Genomic DNA, 26,143 nt, shown 5'->3' with positions numbered 1-26,143 from the left:
GGGGTCAACTTTTTATGGTAAAATACACATAACATAAAATTTCCTATCTTAACCATTTTTAAGTGTATAGTTCAGTGGTATTAAGTATATTAATAAAGTCCTGCAGGCACCACCTTCCATCTCCATAACCTTTCCATCTTGTAAAACCCAAACTCTTACACCCATTAAAAATAACCCCCAGTGCTCCCTCTCCCCAGCCCCTGGCGACCACCATTCTACTTGCTGCGTCTATGGCTTGGACTACTCTAGGTCTCAGGTCTAAGTAGAATCCTACAGTGTTTGTCTTTCTGTGACTGGTTTGCTTCACGTAGCACAATGTCAAGGGTCACCCATGTTATAGCATATGTCAGAATTTTCTTTCTTTTTAAGGCTGAGTGATCTATCAGATGTATATACCACATTTTGCTTATCCATTCATCCAACGAGACTCTGCTTTCCATTCTTTTGTGTATATATGCAGAAGTGGAATTTCTGGATGCTACAGTAATTCCATTTTTTAATGTTTTGAGGAAGCACCATACTATTGCCATTCCATCTTACATTCCCACCAACAGGATGGGGACAACGAGGGTTCCAGTTTCTCTCTATCCTCACCAACACTCGTTATTTTATTTTATTTCATTTTATTTAATAATTGCTATCCTGATTGTCAGGTGGTATCTCCTTGTAGTTCTGACTTGCATTTCCCTAATGAATAGTGATGGTGAATGTCTTTTCATGTGCTTATTGGCCATCGGTATATCTTCTTTGGAGGAATGTCTACTTAAGTTCTTTGTGTTCTTTTTTGAATTTGGTTTTATTGTTGTTCCTGAGTTTTGGGAATTCTCAATACGTTCAGGATAATCATCTACTAGTATTATATGTATGATTTGCAAATATATTCTCATTCTGTGGCTGCCTTTTTACTCTGTTGATACTGTCGTTTGATGCACAAAATTTTTAAAGTTTTATGAAGTCCAATTTGACTATTTTCACTTTTGTTGCCTGTGCCTTTGTTCTTCTATCCGAGAAGCATTGTCAACCCTTGGCCATGTAGTTTTATCTTCAGGCAGTTCTCACATTAAAAATGTCATTTGTCCTTTGGGTTTCTGGAGTGTGTGTTCCTTATAAATATTATTGCATAGGTATTTTTCATGTCCTAGGAGTGAGAAAAGTAAACTAGGTACAATTTCCCCCCAACCATTGTTCCCCTGCTTGTCCCTGTTCACTGACCTCAGCCACACATGTGTGCAGGGATAAGCAGAGACCAGTTTGGCCCTGCCTCGGCGTTGCTGTCAGTCTCTCTCTGTGGTCGGTCCTCAGCTGCATCAGGAGGCCAGAGACAGGGCGCCTGACGCTGAGTGTCAAGTGGATGGGCTGAGTCTGGAACAGCAGGAAGCACCGTGAGGAAAATACCCTCAGTGCTTCCCAAGTCCTCCTAGGGCAGCGGTTCTCAACCTGTGGGTCGCGACCCCTTTGGGGGTTGAATGACCCTTTCACAGGGGTCGCCTAAGACCATCGGAAAACACATATATTAATTACATATTGTTTTTGTGATTAATCACTATGCTTTAATTATGTTCCATTTGTAACAATGAAAATACATTCTGCATATCAGATATTTACATGACGATTCATAACAGTAGAAAAATTACAGTTATGAAGTAGCAACGAAAATAATTTTTTGGTTGGGGGTCACCACAACATGAGGAACTGTATTAAAGGGTCACGGCATTAGGAAGGTTGAGAACCGCTGTCCTAGGGGAACCTCCCCAGGCACCCAGCACTCACCGTGCCTTGTATTCCCATCCATCAGCCAAAATAGGCCACCAATATCAAGGGGGAGGGGAGGTTTCTAAAAAATATCCAAGTGGTACAGGGCAGCCACTAAGTTTGAAATAACCAGCACCAGACTACAAAGGTTGGCTCTGGGTGTTTTTAGCTGGATGAGCTTAGACAAGTCATTTAATTCTGAGTCTCTGTGTGCTCCATAGTCAATTAGAGATGAAAATACCTCCTTGTCTACCTCAAATCTGTTGGGGGGGGAGGGGAATGAACAATTTTTAAAACTGCACATATCATAATGTGTCATAAAGGAAGTAGTCAAGGACTATTGGAAGGTCGGGCATTCCTAGCAAGTGCCTACCACCATGCCAGGCGGTGGAGTGACAGTGTCCAAGATTCTGTGCCTGTCGGAAATGAGCTCACCATCTAGTTGGGGGGAGATATGTGGTACAAATATGCTCCCTTAGAGCTCCACTGTAAGTATCGTTAACAGCAACCAACACTTCACCCTACGAAGCCGGCTCTGTTATGAGTCCCACCTTACCCACGAGGTGCTGACATGCCGTGACCTTGAATAAACTTCGCTGGTCACACAGCTCTGGGGAAATGGCAGGTCCAAAAAATGAAACCCGTGAAGTCTAACTCCAGGGCCCAAACTTCACCTTGACACATCCCATCTCCTGTTATTGTTCCTAAGAAGTTAGTGCACACAGTAATGAAGCGGACTTAGTTATGGAAGCGATCAATGCGGGAAATTTCTCCAAGACCCCATGTGGGTGTCTTTCCCTCGGAACTCTACTCTTAGTTGTACGATAAGCCATAGTAAGAGCCTAAGTGTTAAAACCAGGCCTTCTTAGTGTGTCCTCCCTCCGGAAGTTCTCAAAATCTGTCGGTCTATTTAAAACCTGGCGCTCCTGATGGATGTCTTTAGGATGAATGTCCGCTCAGGACTGGAAGGTGTCTTCCGGGAAACCTCCAAGCACGTCCTATAGATGCCAGCATCTCTGCCCCCTGGAGCCGGCTCTGCCAGCGGACACCATGGTCACTAGCGAAGGTCATGAGGACTCTTCATCGTGCCCCACACACTTCGTTTTTAAAATAGGATGTTGGAAGGGGTTAAACCTTTTGGTCTTTGGGCCACGTTGGCAAAATATGGATTCAAATCATTCCTTTGGGAAGCAGAAATAACTCTTTTCGGGACCTTGTGTGGTTGCTGCTGCTTGCCGTTAGACAGGATATAAACGTGGTTGTTGCTTGAGAAGAAAGGTGGGGAAACCAAGATTGCTCGGGACAGCTGCGCCTGAATGAAGTCTGCGAGGGCAACGTCTGGGCCCCCGGCTTTGCAAGGCCTGAATTTTCCTTCTGTCTGGACACTTATAAATTAGGGGAATTGGCTCAGCTAACAACACTTTCCAAAGTCTGGTGTCCAAACCACAATGCTAGTTTCCTAATTTATAAAGGGAGGAGAGTCGCTTCCCAGGCACAAATAGTTATGTCTGCCTTCACAGTTCATCTCTGTTTTGTGTCAAAGCACCTGCGAAATTGAATTTTAGAAGCCAGATAATTGTGCGGAGCATTAAATCAAAGCAAAGGGAAGTGGATGGTAGGCAGAGTTAGCCAGGCTTTGGTCCAGACGGTTTAGCAACCTGCCCCAAGCAGGACATGGCTGAAGATCCTTACGGTCCGGCGCCCATATTTAGTGTCTTTCTCCCGGAGAGGACAGGACTCGCACAGTGTATCTGACTCTTGGATTTTCGCTTTTGCTATGTTTCATTCTAATCATCTCCACCTATTTGCAGACTCCTTGTCCAGGCATTATCACTCGGTCAGTGAAGTCTCAGCTTGCTAAGTTATGACCACATCTTATGATGCCTCCCAGACATCCCCAGGTCACTGAAGTGCAGTTTTAGGAGCCTCTCCACTCTTTGGTAATATGTAGACGTATGCCTCTGAACATATAAATAAAGTCTCTAGGTTTGTAGCTTTTGTTCTGCCAACAGCATTCGAAGTGTTTGACACAGTTGATTACTCCCTCCTTTTAAAAAACACTTTTCTTCATTTTTGACACCCTTTTTGATTCATTTATGACTGCATTGGCAGGGATAGCTGTAAGCACTGTCAGCAACGGGAAGGAAAAATACTGGGTGGCTGTCGTTCGAAGGGTGAGGAAACCAGACAGGGTATATAATGTGCTTGGTCGGGAGGCTGCATAGCACAGGAGAGTAAGAGAAATTTATCAGCGCAGAATTCCTGGCTGGCTTGTCAAGGAACGCCTCAGGCCATCGTCATCCTCACAGGAATCTGTAATCTGAGAATATGTCGGTCTGGATGACTGGAGCTCAGAGTTTCCAAAAAGTGATCTGTTTTCCAAAGATACCGGGGGATTGTTGTTGTAAAACACCCACCTATCGACCAGCCTGCATGGCTCAGTGGTTGAGCGTCGACCTATGAACCAGGAGGTCACAGTTCGATTCCCAGTCAGGGCACATGCTTGGGTTGTGGGCTTGATCCCCAGTAGGGGGCGTGCAGGAGGCAGCCGATCAATGATTGCCTCTTATCATTGATGTTTCTATCTCTCTCTTTCTCCTTTCCTCTCTGAAATCAATAAAAGTATATTTTTAAAAACACCCTCCTATCTTAGTGTGCTCCTAAACTCTCTAGCAAGATCCCCATTTTTATCACAGGGCCATTTGAAAGCCTCAGAAGTATACTGTTGATACTGACTGGCATCTTAGTTTGCTTCTCTGAAAGGGACAATGTTCTGTTTTTCTGCCTTAGGAAGAAAATAATGACAAACAGCTTTTTCATTCCAAGTATGGTGTACAGCTGCTTTGAAAGAAATGCAGTCTTATATTGGTGTTATGTTAAAGATTTACTGGTATTCCCTGCACTGCCACAATCTTTTCTGCACGTTTCAGAAGTAGAGTTTCTTCATGATGAGAACATTAATTAGTTCCTACTGTTATTAAATATGAAGAAAAGATAACCCTTCCCTCAGTGCTGTCTTTACCCCTTTTGTGGGGATGGGGGTGCTAAGCTACCTGCAAGCAATTTATCATCCGCATCATTAACCAACATGACAAGGGTGATCACTGTTGGTTTAACATATTATAGCTGTGTTTATTAGTGAAGTTATAAGCTTTTAGAGATAAAGCTACCAAGGAATTTACATAACCTGAGGTTAACCTTTCTGCTTAGTGTCTTTAGGATATGATCATAATTACAGAAACTATCAATGATTTATTTTGTTGGTGGGGGGGGAATGGTTACTATAGTATACCTATTAAAAAAACAGCAAGAAACTTACTTGCATTTATGGAAAAGGCTATGTCTGTTAAGATTTCAAATTATTTCATCATGGCGATGGAGTAATAATAATGAGGAAACAAATATATACAAAATCTAGGCATGGAGATAAAATAGGAGTAAAACATCACTTACCACCACCAAGCCAATTTGGTCATAAGTCTGATCATGCTCATTTGAAGAGGCTAATTAATGTCCATACTCAAAGAAGATTATAAGCACATGAGAAGTGGCTTAGTGTCTTATACAGGTAAACTAGAAGCCCGTTGCACAAAGTTTCGTGCAATAGGCCTTCCTTCCCCAGGCTGATGGCTCCGGTTTTCCTCCGGCACCTGGGACCCAGGCCTTTGGTCTGGCCACAGCGGAGAAGCCAAGCCTCTTCAGTCTTCAGTCTTCAGTCTTCAGTCTGGCTGGAGCCTTCAGTCTTCACTCCCTGCCTGCATATGCAAATTAACCGCCATCTTTGTTGGGTTAATTTGCATAGTCGCTCTGATTGGCTGGTGAGCATAGCAGAATGACACAAATTTGCATGTTTCTCTTTTATTGGTGTACATGACTTCACATTACTCTAGGTAAATGCAGCTTTCAAATCAACTGATGGATCCCGGGTATCTCTTATATGTGGGATCCAGAGAAGCCTGTATTTCTGTATGATTCTTCTGTTTTATAATTAAGTCTATGTACCAATCATTTAAATTTTTAATTTTTCATGTATTTGGTCACTATTTATATCCTGCCTCACATGCATGTCTATGAGAAAGTGGTGGGAAAAAGTGCTCAGCTGATTTTTGTGTAACAGAATGACCATAAATGGCTGGATGTCTTCCAGTTTGATCTGACTCAAGTTAAATAGCAATAGTTAATATTAACTAAGAGAGATTAATTACATGCCAGAAGTCTCTTGAAATAGCCTGTCCTAAAAAAGAAAAAAGAGAAAGAGAGAAGTAATTTGATGATATGTAAATCCACAATCCTTGGGAATGCTCATTTCTCCTTTTCTCGGGACCCAGAATGAGACACAGACTGTGCTAAAATCTCAGTACCTGGTATCATTAGCTTAGGCCTTGGGCTTTATCTGTGAGAGTCTCATACACATTCTTGCCCTTTGGGGCTGTGCTTATGTTGTTTTCCTTGGCCTAAAACCCTTTAGTCAGTGCCTTCCTTTCTCTCCTCCATTCTACTGACCTGATTTCTATGTGAGAGTCTCAGAATCAATTTCTCCAGGAGGCACTTCTGCATTAGAGTTCTCTAGAGAACAGAACCAACAGGATATATAATATTTAATTATGTGTTTAATATAAATAGTAATATGTTTTATTACTATTTACTAATTAATACATTAATTTATAATTAAAAGGTCTATTGTAAATGTATAACTGATAAGGAATTGGCTCACCCCATTATGGAGCCTGGAATCCCAGCATCTGCAGTGTGGCTGGCTGTCTCTAGACCAGCGGTTCTCAACCTGTGGGTCGCGACCCCTTTGGCGGTCGAATGACCCTTTCACAGGGGTCGCCTATCAGATATTTACATTATGATTCATAACAGTAGCAACATTACAGTTATGAAGGAGCAATGAAAATAATTTTATGGTTGGGTCACAACATGAGGAACTGTATTTAAAGGACCAGAAGGTTGAGAATCACTGCTCTAGACCCATGAGAGCAGGTGGTGCAGGTCTAGACCAGAGGCCGGCAGGCGAAGGCCCAGGAGAGTCAGTGCGACAGGTGAAGGCTGAATTCAGCCTGCTGGAGAATTCCCTCTTGCTCAGGGAGGCTGGTCTTTGTTTTTCTCTACTCAGGCCTTTAACGGATTGGGTGAAGTTCACCTACATTACGAAGGGCAATCTACTTGACCCAAAGTCCACCCGTTTAAAGGTTACTCTCATCCGAAAACACCTTCCAAGGCGACATGTAAATTCACCATCGCACCATCCCTCCTCTCGCCCTAACCCCATTTTGGGTTTAGGATCCTGGATGCCTCCATTGATCTTGTCAGTGCGATGTCACTTTTGCTTTTGAAGAAGCATCTATATCAATGGTTCTCAACCTTCCTAATGCCGCGACCCTTTCATACAGTTCCTCATGTTGTGGTGACCCCCAACCAAAAAATTATTTCGTTGCTACTTCATGACTGTAATTTTGCTACTGTTACGAATCGTCATGTAAATATCTGATATGCAGGATGTATTTTCATTGTTACAAATGGAACATAATTAAAGCATAGTGATTAATCACAAAAACAATATGTGATTATATATGTGTTTTCCGATGGTCTTAGGCGACCCCTGTGAAAGGGTTGTTCAACCCCCAAAGGGGTTGCAACCCACAGGTTGAGAACCGCTGCTCTATATTATAAAAAGCAGTGGCTGTAATGCCAGAACGACCAAACAACCAGTCACCAGGAGGTGCACTGATGGGTCCCGCAACAGCAGCAGTGGTGGGCAGGACTCTGGTCTTGCGTGATTTTGCATGCTGGGCCTCTATTTAGAAATAACTTTTTAAAATAAAATTAAGACATTTCTGGTTCGCAATTATACTGAATGTTTTGGGTGTGATTTGACCAGCAACAAGATTATTCTTTTCTGTGGTCTAGCTGCTATACTTCTATTTTGTAAAAATATTTATTGTTGAGAGTATTACAGATGTCTCCCATTTTCTCCATTTTGCCCTGCTCAAGCCAACCCCCGCCCCACCTCAGGCCATCCCCATGCTATTGTCTGTGTCCATGGATTATGCATAGATGCATATACGTTCTTTGGTTAATCTCTTCCTGTCCCCTACCTCATCCCACCCCCCAACCCCCCACATTGAGAGCTATTTTTTTGTTCCATGCATCCATACCTCTGGACTTATTTTGTTCATCAGTTTATTTTGTTCATTAGATTCCACATATAAATGTGATCCTGTGATATTTGTCTATCTCTGACTGGCTTATTTTGCTTAGCATAATAGTCTCCAGTTCCATCCATGGTGTCTCAAAGGGTAAGAGCTCCTTGTTTTTTGCAGCCACAAAGTATTCCATTGTCTGTTATTCTTATACTAATGTGATCCAGGGTTTCATTCATTTTAACCCTTTTCATTACTCTTTGAACTTGCAATTAGATCGCTAAGTCTTTAACTCTACATGAACTATTGTTAGGCCAGTTTTGTTTTTTTTTGTCTTCTTCCAATCCTGTTTTTCAGCAATTGATAACATATAACATAGGTGTATATTTTCACATTATAGTTCTTATTTTAAAATATTCATAGTGATTTAACCTATCTGACTGATCTTAGAATCATAGCACCTTAGAGTAAAAGGAGCATTTTATAACAAAAACTGGGGTCCAACGTAAATGTTGTATAGATTTACCAGCTAATTAGTAACAGTTTAATCAAGGATTCATGCTTCCTGGTGTTTGGTGATCTTTGACTTGACAGACATCAAGCACCTGTTACATTTCTAGGTAATGTGTTAAATGCTATATTTTTGTTAAAATAATTTTAGACTGTATAAAAGCTTTATAACATAAGTCACTGCCCATTTCAGTTGTAAAAGAGGAAATATTGAGATATCAGGTAATAAGCTATATCTTTCTAGAATTCAAAATTTAATAGCCATTTTGTTATATCTTTGCCTAAGTTATTGATAAAACTCTTAAAGCAGCGAAGGTAGAGATGTTGCTCTACTGTCTGTGACTAGAACTTGTTCCTCTAATAAGTATGTTTTAGATCATTTATTTAACCATTATTTAACCAACTAGAGAGATACCTAGTTAAATTATATTTATCCCTTCCCTATCTCTTCTTTTTGAGTAACGAAATGAGGCTATTTTGATAAACTGGAAAGGAAACATCTTGCTATGAGGGTGTGCCTTGCCTTGACTTTTGTTTTTCTAAATCAAAGTAGAGATTGACAGGGCAAACTGTGAAGAAGTAAAGGAAATCTTGTTTATATATATATATTATTCTTAAATGCCATGAGTGGCATAAAATAGCCTTTATTTGAAGCAGTACGCTCAGTTGCCTCGCCCCTTCAAGAATAAGTACATGTCACTTAAACATGTTGGAAAATTGGAGTTGAATCTCAGTAAATGTCAGTTCCATTCTCTTGGATGGCATAGTGTTTCCAGGACACAAAAGGCATGATGACATAGGTTAAAAAAATCATTGCTATTTAGTTTTAAAGTTTATCATTCAGGACCATAAGCAGTGTGAATCACGGCTTAAAATGTTTGCTGCTGACTAAAATATGGGCAGTTGTATTGTTGAGAGCAAATACTCAATTTTGACACCTGGGATCTGAAAAATCAAATCTCCATGCTTCTGTTAAACATGTATTGATTTGTCAATTGATAACAGGTAGCCAAAGTGCCTGGTGGTGTTCATCGTGGAAGGGGGCGTCTGGGCCCTTCTCTTAATGAGAGGTCTGCCAGAGACACCAGAGAGAGGAGCACAGGCCTCTGCCTGCCTGATTCCTGGTGAGCAGACTTGGGGAGGTGCAGGGTGCAAGTCACTCATCTCAGGAACCAAATGAAAACTTTTGGCTCCATCTCAGCTGTCACCCTGCCTTTACTGAGAGCAGCTAGTCTTTCAAAATTTTAAGTCCCTTGGAAGATTTTCTGACTCACATTTCAATATATCATCATCATACACGAGAGAGAGAATTCATTATGTCAGACCTTTTTCAAAAATTGTAAGTTTGGCCCTAGCTGGTTTGGCTCAGTGGATAGAGCGTTGACCTGCAGACTGAAGGGTCCCAGATTCGATTCCCATCCAGGGCGCATGCCCGGGTTGCGGGCTTGATCCCCAATTGGGGGCACGCAGGAGGCAGCCAATCAATGGTTCTCTCTCATCATTAATGTTTCTACCTCTCTCTCCCTCTCCCTTCCTCTTTGAAATCAATAAAAATATATATTTCTTAAAAATTGTAAGTTTGTTCTTAATCACTTTGAAAGAAATCAGCAATCCAGGAACCTATGTTTTCATTTTGGCCTACCTGTTATGGTTACTGGAACAGGGCACCTTTTCTGATATCGAAACTGAGAATCCTTTCATTCCTGGAGTTTCCTGTTGGGAGTGTAGGGTTTTCTGAGCAATATGTAACATTGGCTAGTTATGTAACATGTTGGATTTTACTGCCAGCTCTTTGTTTAATAAGGGTGGGAGAGGTTGGGGCCAAACAGGAACGTAAAGACAAAGTTAAGTATGGCGTCATCTTACCACCTGTCACATGGATAAACCGGATTCCTAAGCAAATAGGTTGTACATTATCTGTATCAATTCAGATAAGCCAGCTACAAATAGTTTTCTCTCACTCCTACCTCCATAGGATTTGGGGAAACTTTTACCTTTTTGCTTCAGGAAAATGTTTAGAGGAGAAAACTTGGCCCTGATACCATTTTTGTATTCCATTTTTCGAAGTTGACAGTCTTCTGCGTTTGTGTCTGCCCTCAGCCACCACGATTCCACAGAGCTGCTGACTCTCCATCAAGCCTTCCCCCCACCCCCACCCCTGAGAGTAGGTTCAACTTCAGTAGGCTGGGGTGGACTGAACTGAGGTGAATTGAGCCCATTCAAATGGAATGGTATTAACAGATCAGCAACTGCAGAATCAAACTGTAAGCTGCAGAAGACTCGCGATGCGTCATGTTTAACAGCAAGCACTAGAAGCACTCCCATTAAAGTCAGGAATAAAGATGAATTGAATTCATCATAATTATCTTTGTTCTGGAGGTATTGTCCGTTAGACTGAAGTAAAAATAAACAGTAAATGAAATTGTCAAACGAAAGAGGTTAAACCACTATTTGCAGACCCTGGAATCAACAGAAAGGCTAAGTGGTGGGATGATTCAGTGGGATCAGTGAGACAAAAGGCACAAAACGAGAGCTTCGTGTAGTCAAACAACCAGTTAGAAGTGGAGATAGAAGAAATCCCACTGCATAGGTTTGAAAAGATGAAAAGAAAGGAATTGGCCTCATAAACCATGCAGAATCTATACGGAGAGATTTGTAAAACACCGTGGAGAGAACGAAAAAGAAAGACTTAAAAGAAATGTAAAGGCCTTGCCGCGTAGGGATAGGAAAACTCAACATCATAATACCGATTCTCCTTAAGTTAATCTAAGGGACCCCAACAGGGCTTTTTTGGTTTTGTTTGGACTTGGACAAGCTGCTTCTAAATATATGGACAAATAATTACCATGAAAAGTCTGAAAAGAGGGTACTAACTATATTGAATGTATTTAATGAAAAGGTGCTAACTACTAAATATAAAAACTAATGAAAATAATGAAATACTGAAAAAAAATGAAATTCGTGAATGGATCAAGAATTCAAAAGAACAGGCTTGAAAACCCAGAAACAGACGCAAATATACACAGCCATTAGCTAAATGTCTCCGTTCAAAACAGTGGAGAAAGAAGTTAGTAAAGGGTGTTGGGACAACTGAGTAGCCACCTTAAAAAAAAAAAATTGGATCTCTACTGCACAGATTATACCAAAATGATTTCCAGATGAATCAAAGAAGTCGCATTAAAAGTGAAACCATAAATTACCAAAGATAAAAGAGAAAATCTATTTAACTATAAAAAAAATCACATCACCATAAAAACGTCAAATGACAAAGGACAGATGGAGTAAACTTTTTATAATTCACCTCACAGACAAAGGGCTACATTCCTTAACATATAAAAATACTTAGCCCTGGCTGGTGTTGCTTAGTGGTTAGAGCATCGGCCTGCACACCAAAGGGTTGCAGGTTGGATTCCCCATCAAGGGCATGTACCAGGGTTGCAGGTTCAATGCCCACCCCAAGTTGGGCCGCTTTTAGGGGTCTATGTGTGTCTCTCTCTCACATCAATGTTTCTCTAGCGTTCTCTCTCTCTCTCTCTCTCCTTCCTCCCTCCCTTCCGCTCTCTCTGAAAAGCAATGGAAAAAAATATCCTCAGATGAGGATTATGGAAAAAAAATGCTTACAAGTCAATAAGAAAAGTTCAACAATCCAGAAAAGAATGGGCAACCTATGAAGTAGCAGGGAAAAGAAGGCATATAGTAGGGGAAATGCAGAGGCGCTGATAATATTGTGGTTGGTGAGGGTGTGGAGAAAATGGCACTCACATGCCAGTGGTGGGAGTGGACGTTTCTACAACAGCAGCGGTGAGCAAATTGAGAAAAGCGACATTTTAAAAGCACTTTTCCTTTAACCTAGCAATTTTATTCCCAGAAATTTATATTATAGTTATATTTACTCATGTGTGAAATGACATATGGATGAGAATATTCTTTGGGGTCCTGGCTGGGTAGCTCAGTTGGTTAGAGTGTCCTACGGATACGCCGATGTTGCAAGTTCAATCCCCAGTCCGGGCACATACAAGAATCAACCAACAAATGCATAAATAAGTGGAACAACAAATCGATGTTTCTTTCTCTAAAAATCAATCAGCAAATAAAACTAGAATATCCTTTGTGATAGACAAAGATTGGGAATGGCTGATATGTCTATCAATATAGGTGGCTGGTTATATAAATTATGGTACATCCATACAGTGGAATAAGAGGCAGCCACTAACAAAGAATGGGGCAGCTCGAAGGAAAAAGCTTCAAGATGTATTGTTAGGTTCAAAAATATAGAGATAACAGGATGTCTAGTAAGCTACTTTATTTTTAAATATATTTTTATTGATTTCAGAGAGGAAGGGAGAGGGAGGGAGAGATAGAGACATCAAGGATGAGAGAGAATCACTGATCGGCTGCCTCTTGCACGCCCTGTACTGGGATCAAGCCCACAACCCGGGCATGTGTCCTGACCAGGACTCAAACTGTGACCTCCTGATTCATAGGTCAACGCTCAACCACTGAGCTACCCTGGCCAGGCAATAAAAACATTTTTTAAAAAGATAGTCTTATTTTTTAAAAAGCAAACCAGAAAAGTAAATTAAAAGATGGAACATTACTTCATGATAGAGTATTTTGTTTTTCTTAGAGTTTCTTATCGCCTTTTGTTTTTTTCTTGTTGATAGGAGAATAATGTGCCTCTTCAAGTTTGTCTGTCTGTCTCAATCATACTTCACACGGTGAGGTTTCTTTCTTTCTTATTCCCTCCTCCTCCCCCAGCAGGAGCCCTCTGTCACTCTGTTCCAATCTGGACAACTTACTCTCCAGGCTCGCTGTCCACGTGTCATCCCCGGACTCACCTTCTCCCAGGTTGGCTCCAATTCCTTCTGCATCCCATGTCTTTTGCTTTGCTTGAGTACATTCTCAAGAAACTCCCTAAGAATGATGCATGGGACATACATTTTTTATTCCTAGGTGTATCGGTCAGATACTGTGTAGGCCATCAGTGTGTACCCTCAATATTGTGCAGGCATTTCAGTGTTGATGCCTTTTAGGGAAACAACTTATCACAGCGTTGCTACAGAGACCGAAAACTACAACTTGCTTCCATCAATAAGCTTGGTCACCTTCTTAGTGGAAAATTAGCAACAAAAGAGGGAGAGTCCCAGGTTTCTGGGGAATGAGCCTTTATTAGGAGAGAGATTTTGTTGAGTTTGGCACCTTATTTCAGATTGAGGAGTCACTTTCTTCTTGGGTCAAGGTCAGCAGAACAAGTGAGAGAAAGGTATTTCTTACACAGGCTCTTCCAGGAATAGAGTAAACCCTGGTACCAGCTATCTTTCATGACCTGAGTGTAAAGCAGGTTCTCCATGGCCGCATGAAGGGACTTCTGAAGGAGAACATGAGGGTGAAACAGGTTTGATTACCAACATTGAAGATATTCATCTGTTAGCCTCTGTGACCTTTCACGACTAGTCAAGGTGCTGAGTTAGAAAGGTTTCGTCTGGGCTCACTAGTCAAAGACAGCCTGAAGGGGTCATCAGCCCCACAGGCAGCCACACGGTGAATCTGGACAACAGATGGGCATTTCGTCGATCTTCCTGCTCCCCAGGTGTACACAGCTCTTTCCTATCTCGGTGCTTCATGTATTTACTAATCTCATTTCCTCTACCAATAGGATCTTCTCTAGTTCTTAGGGGCCCACTCTTCCTACAAGACACAGCTATGAAGCTCTCTCTGATTTTCTTCTCTTAAACGTCACTGTATGCAGTTAACATGATCTTTCAACGTCTCTGTTTTCTTCAGGCACTCAATAATCCTGTGACGATTGAATTACCTTATGGGTAGTCTCGGGTAGGTTTCTGAACCTTCCTAGATGGATGTTGTACTAAAGATGGTAGGTTTGGAGAAACGTCACCTCTTGTACATTTTTAAAGAAAATGACCTTGGCCTCAGAAAGAGGCAGTTAGTTGGAAATTCCAACTGCCTGCCCTTCAGATTTTCTGAGCAGGCTTCTGATCGGGGCAGCAGCTGATTGGCTGTTACCAAAGTTAAGTGGACTCCTAGACCAGTAAACTGAAAATTCAGCTTTTCAGGACTTCTTTCTCAACTTTTGTGGGAGAAAGCTTGGGAAAACACAAAATATAAAAGTGCAACCAGTCGGGCATCCCATTAGGAGGGAATTACAGTAAGAAATAAGGACCCCCATAGTATGAGTTTACAATATATAACTGTTCTATGATAGTGGAGTAACTGCAAATGGTGGAGGAGGTAGGTTCTTTCTTTGGGAACAATTCCCAATATTTACCTGGTGCCAGAGAAGAAAAAATGCCCAGATATGTGACTTATATCTGACAATTATGTAAAACTCATAATAATCATATGGGAATGATAACCGGAGGTAATTTAACTACTAAGAGGCCAGGAGGGGAGTGTGATGAGGATAAAGAAGTTGCTTCGGTGTATAAAGATATGGATTCTGAGCTAGTATTTATTACATGCTTATTCATTGTAAAGTAGCTATTAGATGTTTTTAATATATTCATATTTTTATATGTTTTTATTGTTGATAGCATTACAGATATTTCCCATTTCCCCCTTCCTCCCAGCCTCTACCCACCTCACCCAGGTCTTCACTATCCTAATTCTCACAATGACCCTGTGAAGTGTTATCCCTATTTTACTGAATAGGAAATGAGCTTGTAGAAGTTAAGTAACTTTCCAAAGATTCAACCTGTCAGTGGGCAGGGCTGATCATAAGCCAAAGGCTGTGCCTTTTCCCTACCATGCGATGATTATTGAAGGAAGATAGTACCACACTGAGAAAAGTTATAATGTTAAAGAATGAGACTGATGCATGATTGGAGCATAATTATGGTGGATGGATTTAGCTGTTTTGGTGAGAGTTCAAATCTAATCATGTATTTTATATCTTCACTTTTTAAAATTTTCACTTTTTGACATCTTTGTATGCTGACTAGATCTATTGAATCTGGAGAAATCGGTTCTAAACCACCTTTGCCACTAGCTAGTAACAAACTTTGAACATTTTACTTCATGCCTCATGTATCAACTCTAAAGTACTTTCCATCTCTAAATGTATATCTGTGTGTGTGTGTGTGTGTGTGTACATATCTATAATAATAAACGTGTATTTGCTAATTAGACTGGACGTCCTTCCAGGACAGCCTTCCAGCTGAAGCTGTGGCTGCGAGGGAAGCCCAGGTCCTGGGTGCCAGAGGGAAGCCGGTACTGGCAGCCGGGGGAAGGAAGGCCTACTCTTGCACGAATTTCGAATATATATATTGGGCTGAATAGCTAAAATAAGGAAACATGAAGCTGGTGGCATAAAGAACCCAAAGATTGCACCTTAATAGTCTCTCTCTTGAATTACGTTTTCTCATGTTTCCTTTTTCTTAATGAAAGCATTAAAAAAACTTTTCAAAGTAAGTTTTTAGTTCTTTGGTCAAAGATAGAGACAACCAAATCCATGCAAATAAAATTGGAGATTTTAAAAAATATTTATTTGAGAGAATTGACATGGAACAACTTTGAGGATAACTTAATAACAGATCATCCAGCCCAGTTGGTGAGTCTCAGTGGTTGAGCATCAACCCATTAACCAAGTCACTGGTTTGATTCCCTGTCAGGGCACATGTCCTGGTTGTGGGCTGGGTCCCCAGTGGGCAGTCATGAATGAGGCAGCCAATTGATGTTTCTCTCACATCGATGTTTCTATCTTTCTAACCCTCTCTCAAAATAAATAAATAAATAAATAAATAAATAAATAAATAAATAAATAAAACCATGTTTTTAAAAAAGATTTTTTAAAAATTAAAATAAAATAATAGGTTATTCACACTGGGGTGTTGGAGCATAATACATTTTAGTCAGTTTTCCAGGGGTAAGGAATACTGAGGGGTTCTAATGGTGTTTCATCACTGAACTTGAATGTTTAGTAAAATAATACAAGATTGTCCTGGTAAGGGCACTATTTCAAAGTTTGACTGTGATAACCTCTCCATTTAATTTTAAATTTATTCCTACACCCAAAATATAATTAAGTATAGCACCATGCTGATATAATTTTGATGAACCATTTATTTCCTCTTCCCTTGTGAAAAAAGTTGTTTTCTTTTAGGTATAAAAAATGCACTTCAAAAAAAAAATTCTCCCCTTTGAGGATAAATGTGATGGAAGGAGATTTGACTTGGGGTGGTGAACACACAATACAATGTACAGATAATGTATGATAGAAGTTTACACCTGAAACCTATATAATTTTATTAAGCAACTAGAGGCCTGGTGCACAAAATTCGTGCAAGAGTAGGCTTTCCTTCCCCCGGCTGCCTGCACTGGCTTCCCTCTGGCACCTGGGACACGGGCCTCCCTTGCAGCCCTGGCTTCATCTGGAAGGACGTCCAGTCTAATTAGCATATTATGCTTTTATTATTATAGATGTCACCCCAATAAATTCAATAAAAAATTCTTCCCTAACTATGTGATAAGGACCATGAATTTCAAAATCCAACACTGTTTGAGCTTTCATTGTCAATTAAATGCACTGAATCAAGCACATCAGTTTTGAGGGAGGAGAAAACATCAGTTAAATTTAATTTGCTCAGCAGTTGTCAGATGCCGCACAAGACCTGGATTTTACTCTCCCCACAACCGAAAAGTCAGTGTGTTCCCATTTCTTGGATGCTGGCAAAAGACAGAAGACCCCCTTCATCACAGGCAAGGTCTTTATCATTCACAGCAAAGCAACAGCCAGGTATCAGCATGATGCTCACTCCAGGTCCCCCCGCCCCTGAGGCCCATGGAGTGGCTATCTATTACGGGTGGTGCATTAATTTACCAGGGCCACTAAGCAAAATACCACAGAGTAGGCAGGCTTCAACAAAAGAAATCTATCATCTCCCCATTCTGGAGGCTCCGAATTTGAGATCAAGGTGTTGGGACGTGGATTCCTTCTGAGGGACACGAGGGAAGGATCTGTCCAGGCCTTTCTTTGGCTTGTAGATGGCTACCTTCTCCCTGTGTCTTCACATCACCTTCCCAGCGTCCAAATTTCCCTTTCTTATAAGGACGCCAGTCATATTGGAGTAGAGCCCACCCCAATGTCCTCCTTTTAACGTAATCACCTCTATCATGACCTTTTTCTCCAAACACAACCACATTGTCAGGTACTGGGGTTTAGGACTTCAATATGAATTTTTGAAGGGGCGCAATTCCGCCCATAACAGAGGTTCGCTTACACCCATAGTGGGCGCATTACAGGGGAGGAACACTGACCTTGGGAGGTTCACCATGGAAACAAGCCTGCTCTTGTCCAGGGAAGAGAGCCTCGTCCCTCAGGGTTTCTCACGACAAACACAACTCAGAAAAGGCGTGAGCGAAGAGTGGCCAGGGCCTTGCATTTTGGGCGCATGTGGATTGTCTCTCCAAAAAACACTCCAGTCAGAATCTCAGATTGAGGTACAGCCATACTGCCCAGGGCGTCTTTAAGCCAGGTTCTGTGTGTACGCAGTTATAGAATTGACCACGCCTCTCCAGAAGCTATCTGCATTGAAGAAAAACCTGAGCCATACCTCTTTAGTTTGCAATAATTATACTTGTAAATATCTTTAACTAGGGGCCCGGTGCACGAAATTCGTGCACTGGGTGTGTGTGTGTGGGGGGGGAGTGTCCCTCAGCCCAGCCTGCCCCCTCTCACATACTGGGAGCCCTCAGGCGTTGACCCCCATCACCCTCCAATCGAAGGATCGGCCCCTTGCCCAGGCCTGACGCCTCTGGCCTAGGCGTCCGGCCCGGGCAGCGGGGACCTGCAGTGGCAGCGGGGGGCGCCGCGATCGCACGGGCTCCACCCCTGCCCCTGCAGGATGCCTCTGGCTGAGGTGTCCAGCCCGGGCAGCGGGGACCCACAGCTGCAGCGGCCCCGCGATCGTGGGCTCCGCGTTAGGCCCAGGCAAGGGGCCCCTAGCACCTGGGACTGCCAGCTTCGACCGTGACCAGCTCCCATCGCTGGCTCCAACCCTACTTCCTGCTATCACTGGCCAGGGCGGAAAAGGCACCTGATTCTCCGATCATGGCTGGGGGGCAGGGCAAAGGCGGCCCCAGGGCCACCTTTGCCCTGCCCCCCAGCTCTTAGCTCCCCCCTGGGTTTCCGATCACTGTCAATGGCAGGGGGCTTCTTCCTGCTTTCCCTTTCGCCTCCCTGCATTGTGCCTACATATGCAAATTAACCGCCATCTTGTTGGCAGTTAATTTGCATATAGCCCTGATTAGCCAATGAAAAGGGTATCGTCGTACGCCAATTACCATTTTTCTCTTTTATTAGTGTTGATACCAAGTAGGGAGTCAATGTAGAGCTTAGTCAACTATGTTACCTGCTTTTGTCACATAAATATTGTTAACTTAAAGAAAGAGATGTTTCTACACTGGGTAGCTGTTTAGAGCAAAGGAACTCAAAAATATGTTCAGAGTTATCAAATGGAAATAATTCTTATTTCTTCCAACAGATGGAACTGCTACTTTCATATGTTATAATTTTGCTTTTGAACATGTTTGATTTTTCATCAGGAATAATATATAATAGTAAAGGTAAGTTTAAGACTCTCTTACTCTCTATTTTCTTCTCAGGAGTTCTTTATATCCCTTCCTTGCTAACAGTTACAATATTTGTCTTTTAGTACTTCTTCATTGCCATATCTTCCACTGTTCCAAGGTATTACCTGTTGTACTCTGGTTCAGAGGTGTCTAATAATACCACTGTGAATGTGTTGTTAAGTTGTGTACGTAGAGACTTTTCTTTTGTTATAGTATTTCATTACTTAGAAGTCATAGACTTTAAAATTTAAGGAGTATTTTATATTTGCAGAACTTTATTTGAATAGATCTTTTGAATAGATCTTTTTTATTTTCCATCCATGAATAGTTGCTGGTAGTATGAATTACAAACTGAATTATAAGGCTAGTAGATTAAGATGGAGAAATTTTCCTGATATACAGTGACCTTTAACAACGTGGAGGTTAGGGGAGCAGACCACCTGCAATCCAAAAATCTGAGAATAACTTTTGACTCCCCCCAAATTTAACTCCAGTGGCCCCTCGGTATCTGCAGGGGATTGGTTCTAGAACCCCCATGGACACCAAAATTCACAGGTACTCAAGTTCCTTCTATGAAATGGTATAGCTTGTAGAACAGCAGTTCTCAACCTGTGGGTCGCGACCCCTTTAGCGGTCGCCTAAGACCATCCTGCATATCAGATATTTACATTACGATTCATAACAGTAGCAACATTACAGTTATGAAGTAGCAACGAAAATAATTTTATGGTTGGGTCGCAACATGAGGAACTGTATTTAAAGGGCCAGAAGGTTGAGAGCCACTGGCTCTAGCAGGATAAAGAGAGGATGGCCCTTAGACACAGAAACATCTTGGTTCTGCTCTGACTACTGTTGTGAGTTGGGTGACCTTTGAGCAATGCCTTAATCTTCCTGAGTCTTGGTTCAATCTTTTTTAAAGAGGAGACAATAAGTCATATGGCACAAGATAGCATGTAAACCCAGAGTCTGGCTGGAAGTATGTTATGAAAAGGAGTTAATTTCCTTCTGTTTAGCTGCTCTTCCTTTAAGGAGTTTATTCATTAGGCAGTGGAGTGTCAGTAAAGATTTTTTAAAAAGCAGATAAGTGATTTGGACTTTAGAATCAAATTATAGCTTTAAAAAATAGATCTGGCCCTAACCAGTTTGGCTCAGTGGATAGAGCGTCGGCCTGCGGACTAAAGGGTCCCGGGTTCGATTCTGGTCAAGGGCATGTACCTTGGTTGCGGGCACATCCCTAGTGGGGGGCGTGCAGGAGGCAGCTGATCGATGTTTCTCTCTCATCAATGTTTCTAACTCTCTATCCCTCTCCCTTCCTCTCTGTAAAAAATCAATAAAATATATTCTTTAAAAAAAATAGATCTGGCAGCATTGTCAGGTGTGGGCAAAATAAATGTATGGGATGACCTTGAAAACTGTTTAACAGTATAACCTCAGAATGTACTTTGAGCCATATTTGTGATACTTGTATTAGGTTTTTCAGAGTCCCCTACCTTTCATTAAACTACTAGAAGCCCGGTGCACGAAATTCATGCACTCGGTGGGGGGGGGGGTCCCCTCGGCCCAGCCTGCGCCCTCTTGCTGCAGTCCAGGAGCCCTCAGGGGATGTCTGACTGATGGCTTAAGCCAGCAGTCAGACATCCTTAGTGCTGCCACGGAGGTGGGAGAGGGTCCCACCACTGCCACTGTGCTCGTCAGCTGTGAGCCTGGCTTCTCCTGCTTTGAGCAGGATCGGGCTGAAACCAGCTCTCCGACATCCCGCAAGGGGCCTCGGATTGTGAGAGAGCGCAGGCCAGGCTGAGGGACCCCACTGGTGCACAATCAGGGCTGGGGAGGGACACAGGAGGTTGGCCAGACGGGGAGGGACCATGGGAGGGCTCCAGGGTGTGTCCAGCCCATCTCGCTCAGTCCCGATCTGCTGGACCCCCGCAGCAAGCTAACCTACCGGTCGGAGCATCTGCCCCCTGGTGGTCAGTGCACATAATAGCGAGCAGTTGAATGGCCTTAGCATATCATTGGCATATTATGCTTTGATTGGTTGAACGGATGACTGGACGACTGGACACTTAGCATATTAGGCTTTTATTATAGAGGGTGGGAATGTCTTATCTACAGTTCTAAGAAGGGCTAAAGCTTCTCTATTTTGATTGGTCATCGATTCCTTTGCCTGCTCCTAAAAATCCAGCTGTGCCTTCAAATTCTTTCTGCTCGGACCCACTTGCCACCCAGACCTTTGAGGGCAGGACCCTGGGTGACCCAAAGCTAGTGGCCCATGGGAAGCACTCACGCACTTTTTGCGCCAGAAAATTTGGTTTGTGCAGGACTCCAACATAGCCCCCTCCTTCCCATAAAACCACCTCCTGTCCTCTCCACCAAACCATCTCTTGTCTTTATCCAAGCAGGAGTCCGAGTTTATACCCCGAATTAAAGGAATACGTGCTACATTATTCAGTGGTCCCATCAAAGCCTCTTTTCTCAGGTTAAAGGTAAGGAGAAGGAAGAGAGGATTCTGGAAAGGTAGCAGAGTGGAAAGCACCAGGAGTCCATCTGTCTCCCTTCCAACTGTGCTGGCAGAGTCTGTCTGATGTAACTATTTGGAACCCTGAAATCTCCTGAAGGCTTGGACAGTAGATTGTAGTTAATTTTAGTCACTGCCCACTCATCGCAGTAGAAGCTCCCTACTCACCCACCACCCTCACCCCATGGCAGGCAGCTGTGCGGTGTTTCTGGGGCAGCTGCACACGGCGTGCAGAAGCCAGGGGAGGCGAAAGGGACCCTGTCTTGCAGATATTGGGGCTGTGTGCCCTGATTGCTGACTGCCGCCCCTGACTGTGGAAGCAGGCAGCCATGTTCTTAGCCACCCACCCCCACCCTTTTGTAGCCAGAACCTCTCCCTCTGGCTGAAATTATTTCCAGGGGACTTAAAGGGCCAGTGTCCTTTTCCCAGCCTCTTTTATTTTTTACTTTTTTTTCCCTTCTGGGAGTCAGACATTAAGGACTAGGAAATAAAAAATTAAAAAAAAAACTTATATGGGAAAATTAGAAAGTTGCTGCACACACCCAGGCAAACATGCTGGCTCAGAAAAGACCTGAGAGGACCTTATGTGTACACTTCAGGCTGATCCTATACACAGAGACAGCTTCCGACAACATAAAAGCGAATAATAAACAAAAGAAAAAAAAAGCAAACACTGGGGAATGGGAAGAATCTGATTTATAGAGTTAACCCATAATTAGATTCAATTGTTTAGTTTTCAACATCAGCAACAACAAACCATAAGGTATACACACATAAAAAGAACAACAACAACAACAAAACACACACACACAAGAAAGCATGGCCCATTCAAAGGGAAAAAAATAAATCAACTGAAACTTTTTCTGAAAAGCAGACCTACTATGCAATGGCTTTAAAACGACCACCTTAAAGATGTTCAAAGAACTAACGAAAGAGGTGGAGAAGGCTCACAAAACAGTGTATGAACAAAACAGAAATATTAATAAAGAGATACAAAACCAAAACAGAACCCAAAAAAGAAATGCAGGAGCTGAAAACAGTAACTGAAATAAAAAATTCACTAAAGAGATTCAAAGGCAGATTAGAGGATGTAGAATAAGGAATCAGTGAATTTGAAGACAGGACAAAGGAAGTTATTGAGGTTGAGAAGCTAAGAAAAAAGACTGAAGAAAACCCAAAAGAATAAGAACTTGTGGAACACCATCAAATGGACCAGCATATACATTACGGGAATAACAGGAGAGGAGAGAGAAAGAGGCAGAGAGAATATTTAAAGAAATAACTGCTGAAAATGTCCCAAATTTTATGAAAGGCATGAACATAAACATTCAGGAAACTCAAAAGACTCCAAGTAAGATAAATTCCCAGAGTCCTACCAAAGACAGAGAATCTTGAAAACAGCAAGAGAGAGCAAATCATTAAATACTCAGGATTCTCAATAAGATAATAGGAGATTGCTCATTAGAAACTTTAGAGGCCAGAAGTCAGTGGACCAAAATATTCAAGATGCTAAAAGAGAAAACCCGTCAACGAAGAGTTTTATACCTGGGGAAACTGCCCTTCAAGAATGAGAGAGAAAAATGAGACATTCTCAGATAAACAAAAACTGAGGGAGTTTGTTACCACTAAATTTGCCCTGCAAGAAATTCTCAAGAGTGTCCTGTAGGGCGAAATGTAAGGACACTAGACAGTAAATTGAACCCATGTGGAGAAATAAAGATCTCAATAAAGGTAAATAAATGGGAAATTATAAAAGCTAGTATTTTTGTAACATACTTTTTTTTACATGATTTAATAAATTAATACGCTTTTAAAAATTTATTAGTATAAAAGTTAGTATTATTGTAACTTTGGTTTGTAACTCAAGATCCTGTAGTCTACATAATTTAAGAGATGAATGTATTTAAGAAAGTTAATTTATGTTTTGGGGCACACAATGTACAAAGATGTAAGTTTGTGGCATCAATAACTGAAAGGGGTGGCGATAGAACTGTAAAGGAGCAGTTTTTATGTCATTGAAGTTAAGGTGCTATGTATTCAAATTAGAGTGTTTACCTTTAGGATGTTAAATGTAATCCCATGGAAACCACAAACAAAATAGATAAAGAGCATATACAAAGGAAATTAGAAAGGAATTTAAATGTTTAACTATAAAAAAATCAACTCTCTCTAAAAAAAAGACAGTAATACAGGAAATAAGGGTAAAATGTTATAAGGCATATAGAAAATTAACAGCAAAATGACAGAAGTCGCTCTTAATTAGTAATTACTTCAAATGTAAGTAGATTAAACTCTTCAATCAAAAGAGATAGATAGGCAGGACGGATAAAAACACACAAGATCTGTCCTTGTTGGTTTTGTTCAGTGGTTAGAGCGTCAGCCTGCCTACCCTAGGGTCACAGGTTTGGCTCCCAGAACATTAATGTTTCTCTCTCCTTCTTGCTTCCCCTCGCCTCTCCCTCCTTCCACCCTCTCTAAAAGTCAATGGGGGAAAAATATAACCTCGGGTGAGGGTTAACAAAAGCAAATAAACAATAAAACACACGTGATCCAACTTTGTTGTGTCTAAGAAATTTCCTTTCCATCCAGATAAGGAAAAGGGCTCTTCCACGCCCCCTCCCACCCCCTTTTTGGGAGAGGAGTCACCTTCACATTCATAGCTCTCTATTAAAACAATTTTCTTCCCAATCTCCAAATCCTCTCCCTTTCATATGCTCACAAAGTTGAGAAGTTTAAAAGTCAAACACAGTTTTTTGACCACGTCTGAAAAATCTGTGCTGTGTCCTCGTATATGATATCGTTTATTTTAGTGTTCAGTCCAACCTTCCTTCTTCCTATCCTGATTTTTTATCTCTAAAAGGAAAAGTGGTAGAAGATTTAGAATTTTATCCAGAGGTATATGAATGCAAAGCATACAATTACAACTGTTATTCTTTTAACAATATTTTGTCAGTTTAAAAGTATGAATTTTAATGGTCATTATTCTACCAGTAACCCAAGATATATATTTTTTTGTATTGTTCAGGTGATGTCATGAAACACTTTTATTGTGTCAACCAAGGATTATCCACAAAGAATGAAATACTCAGGTTGTATCTTACTTCAGATGACTTGGTAAGGTCCACTGATAGCACGCTGCAACCTTTCACCTTCCTTTTAGCTCCATGTGTAAAACCAGTCCAATCGCCTTCCACTGGGTTCGGACTCAGGGAGGTAATATTCTATATAAGCAATCATGATTACCGGAACGGTGAGCCGGGGTGCTGTCCCCCGGGGTCGTGTCTCACGACGTGGAAGGAGGAGCTCCTCGGACCAGAAGATGTAAGCAGAAGTGTGGGAAATGTGTTTCGCACGTGAGAGTCGGACACCCCGCAAGGGGAGGGCCACTCGGTAATGGGCGGCCGTGAAAGCCCGTAGTCCCGGGGTGGACACCTGCTCCAAGCCGCTCTGTATCTATCTGTGTCATCACCTGGTGACTGCCTCCGTTGTTTCGCCCAGCAGCGGACCTAACTTGCCCTGTTTCTCTGTGTTCTTTCTCTGTCCCTGTGCGTTCCTACGCCTTGTTGCTGCAGGCCCGCCCTTCTCTTCCCATGCCTCCTGCTGTGGTACCGCAAATCAGCTCAGATAGATATGAGACGCCTTAATGAGCCAATTAATTAGGCGTCTTTATTCGCGCAGGCCCAGAGGGAGGAGTTTCCCAAATCTCTGAGCAAGCAAATAGAGGACGTTCTCTCTATTTATACCATTTCGAGCCCTTTGTCGGCAGATTTTACAAAGAGCTCTGTGTAGGTTATTGTTGCGGACAGTTTGTAACCTTGAATACATAATGAACCAATACTTGGCATAAGGATATGGGAATTACTAGCAGTATCAGTATTAGCCTGTAACGTCAGATGGCTAGCTTGCTAGGTCAGACCGCTAAGTTTTTATCTTTTTCTATTATTCAAACTAAAACAGTTATTTTACAGAATAAGGGACTGTCGGAAAATAACAGAGTTGACCTACAGAATAAGAGGCTAAGAATATCAAAGTAGTTCAAACAGCAGGTTTCCAAAGGAGGAGTTGCTATGCTTCACTGCTTTGAGTCCAGAAAATTTTATTATTTCTGCTTGGTTGGTGCCGTGGCCAGGCTGGCTCAAACTGCCATGCCTGCCCCTGCCTATGCTCCGCCTGCCTTTGTTTTCCACTGGACCCCTGCCCTGTCTGCCTGCATTTCAAGTTTACCCTCTCAGTAATACTTTCTATTCCATTCCTCTTGGATTAGATAAAATATTTTATTTAGCCACTGAGTGCCCTGGGCGGTTTTCTTTTCTTTAAAGATGCCTCCTTCTTCACTTTTTTAAAAGATCAGCTATAACGATCTTCATTTTTTTGTGGATGTGATTTATACTTTTGAAGTTTGATAGATGTAGCCTGGTAGACAAAGAAAAGTATCTCACTGACCTTGAGAAAGACTCTTTCCTTTTTATATAACAAGTGCCACCTTACAGTTGTTTTGGATAAGAGATTATTTAATCCCTTTGATTTAAATAATGGCAGATTTAAAACACATACACACACATCAAAATAAAATAAAATATACTATTAAGGTAGTCATGTAGCAAATGCTACCAAAAACGTAAGTTAATAAATA

At 41.8% G+C, this 26,143-nt stretch overlaps 1 protein-coding gene across 1 annotated transcript in view; it reads left to right on the top strand.

The window, feature by feature from the left end:
- The first annotated feature begins 18,907 nt into the window (after positions 1-18,907).
- Positions 18,908-26,143, top strand: part of CATSPERB (cation channel sperm associated auxiliary subunit beta) — an 88,327-nt gene continuing 81,091 nt past the window's right edge. The window contains exons 1-2 of the mRNA XM_059663011.1: positions 18,908-18,989; positions 24,536-24,624. Of these exons, the coding sequence (XP_059518994.1) occupies positions 18,908-18,989; positions 24,536-24,624 (171 nt within the window). The remainder of the gene's footprint in view (positions 18,990-24,535; positions 24,625-26,143) is intronic.

The sequence above is a fragment of the Myotis daubentonii genome, chromosome 1 (genome assembly GCF_963259705.1).
Source record: "Myotis daubentonii chromosome 1, mMyoDau2.1, whole genome shotgun sequence".
Classification (NCBI taxonomy): Eukaryota; Metazoa; Chordata; class Mammalia; order Chiroptera; family Vespertilionidae; genus Myotis; species Myotis daubentonii.
The sequence above is the reverse complement of the archived record's forward strand: the minus strand, read 5'-3'. Positions and strand labels throughout refer to the sequence as shown.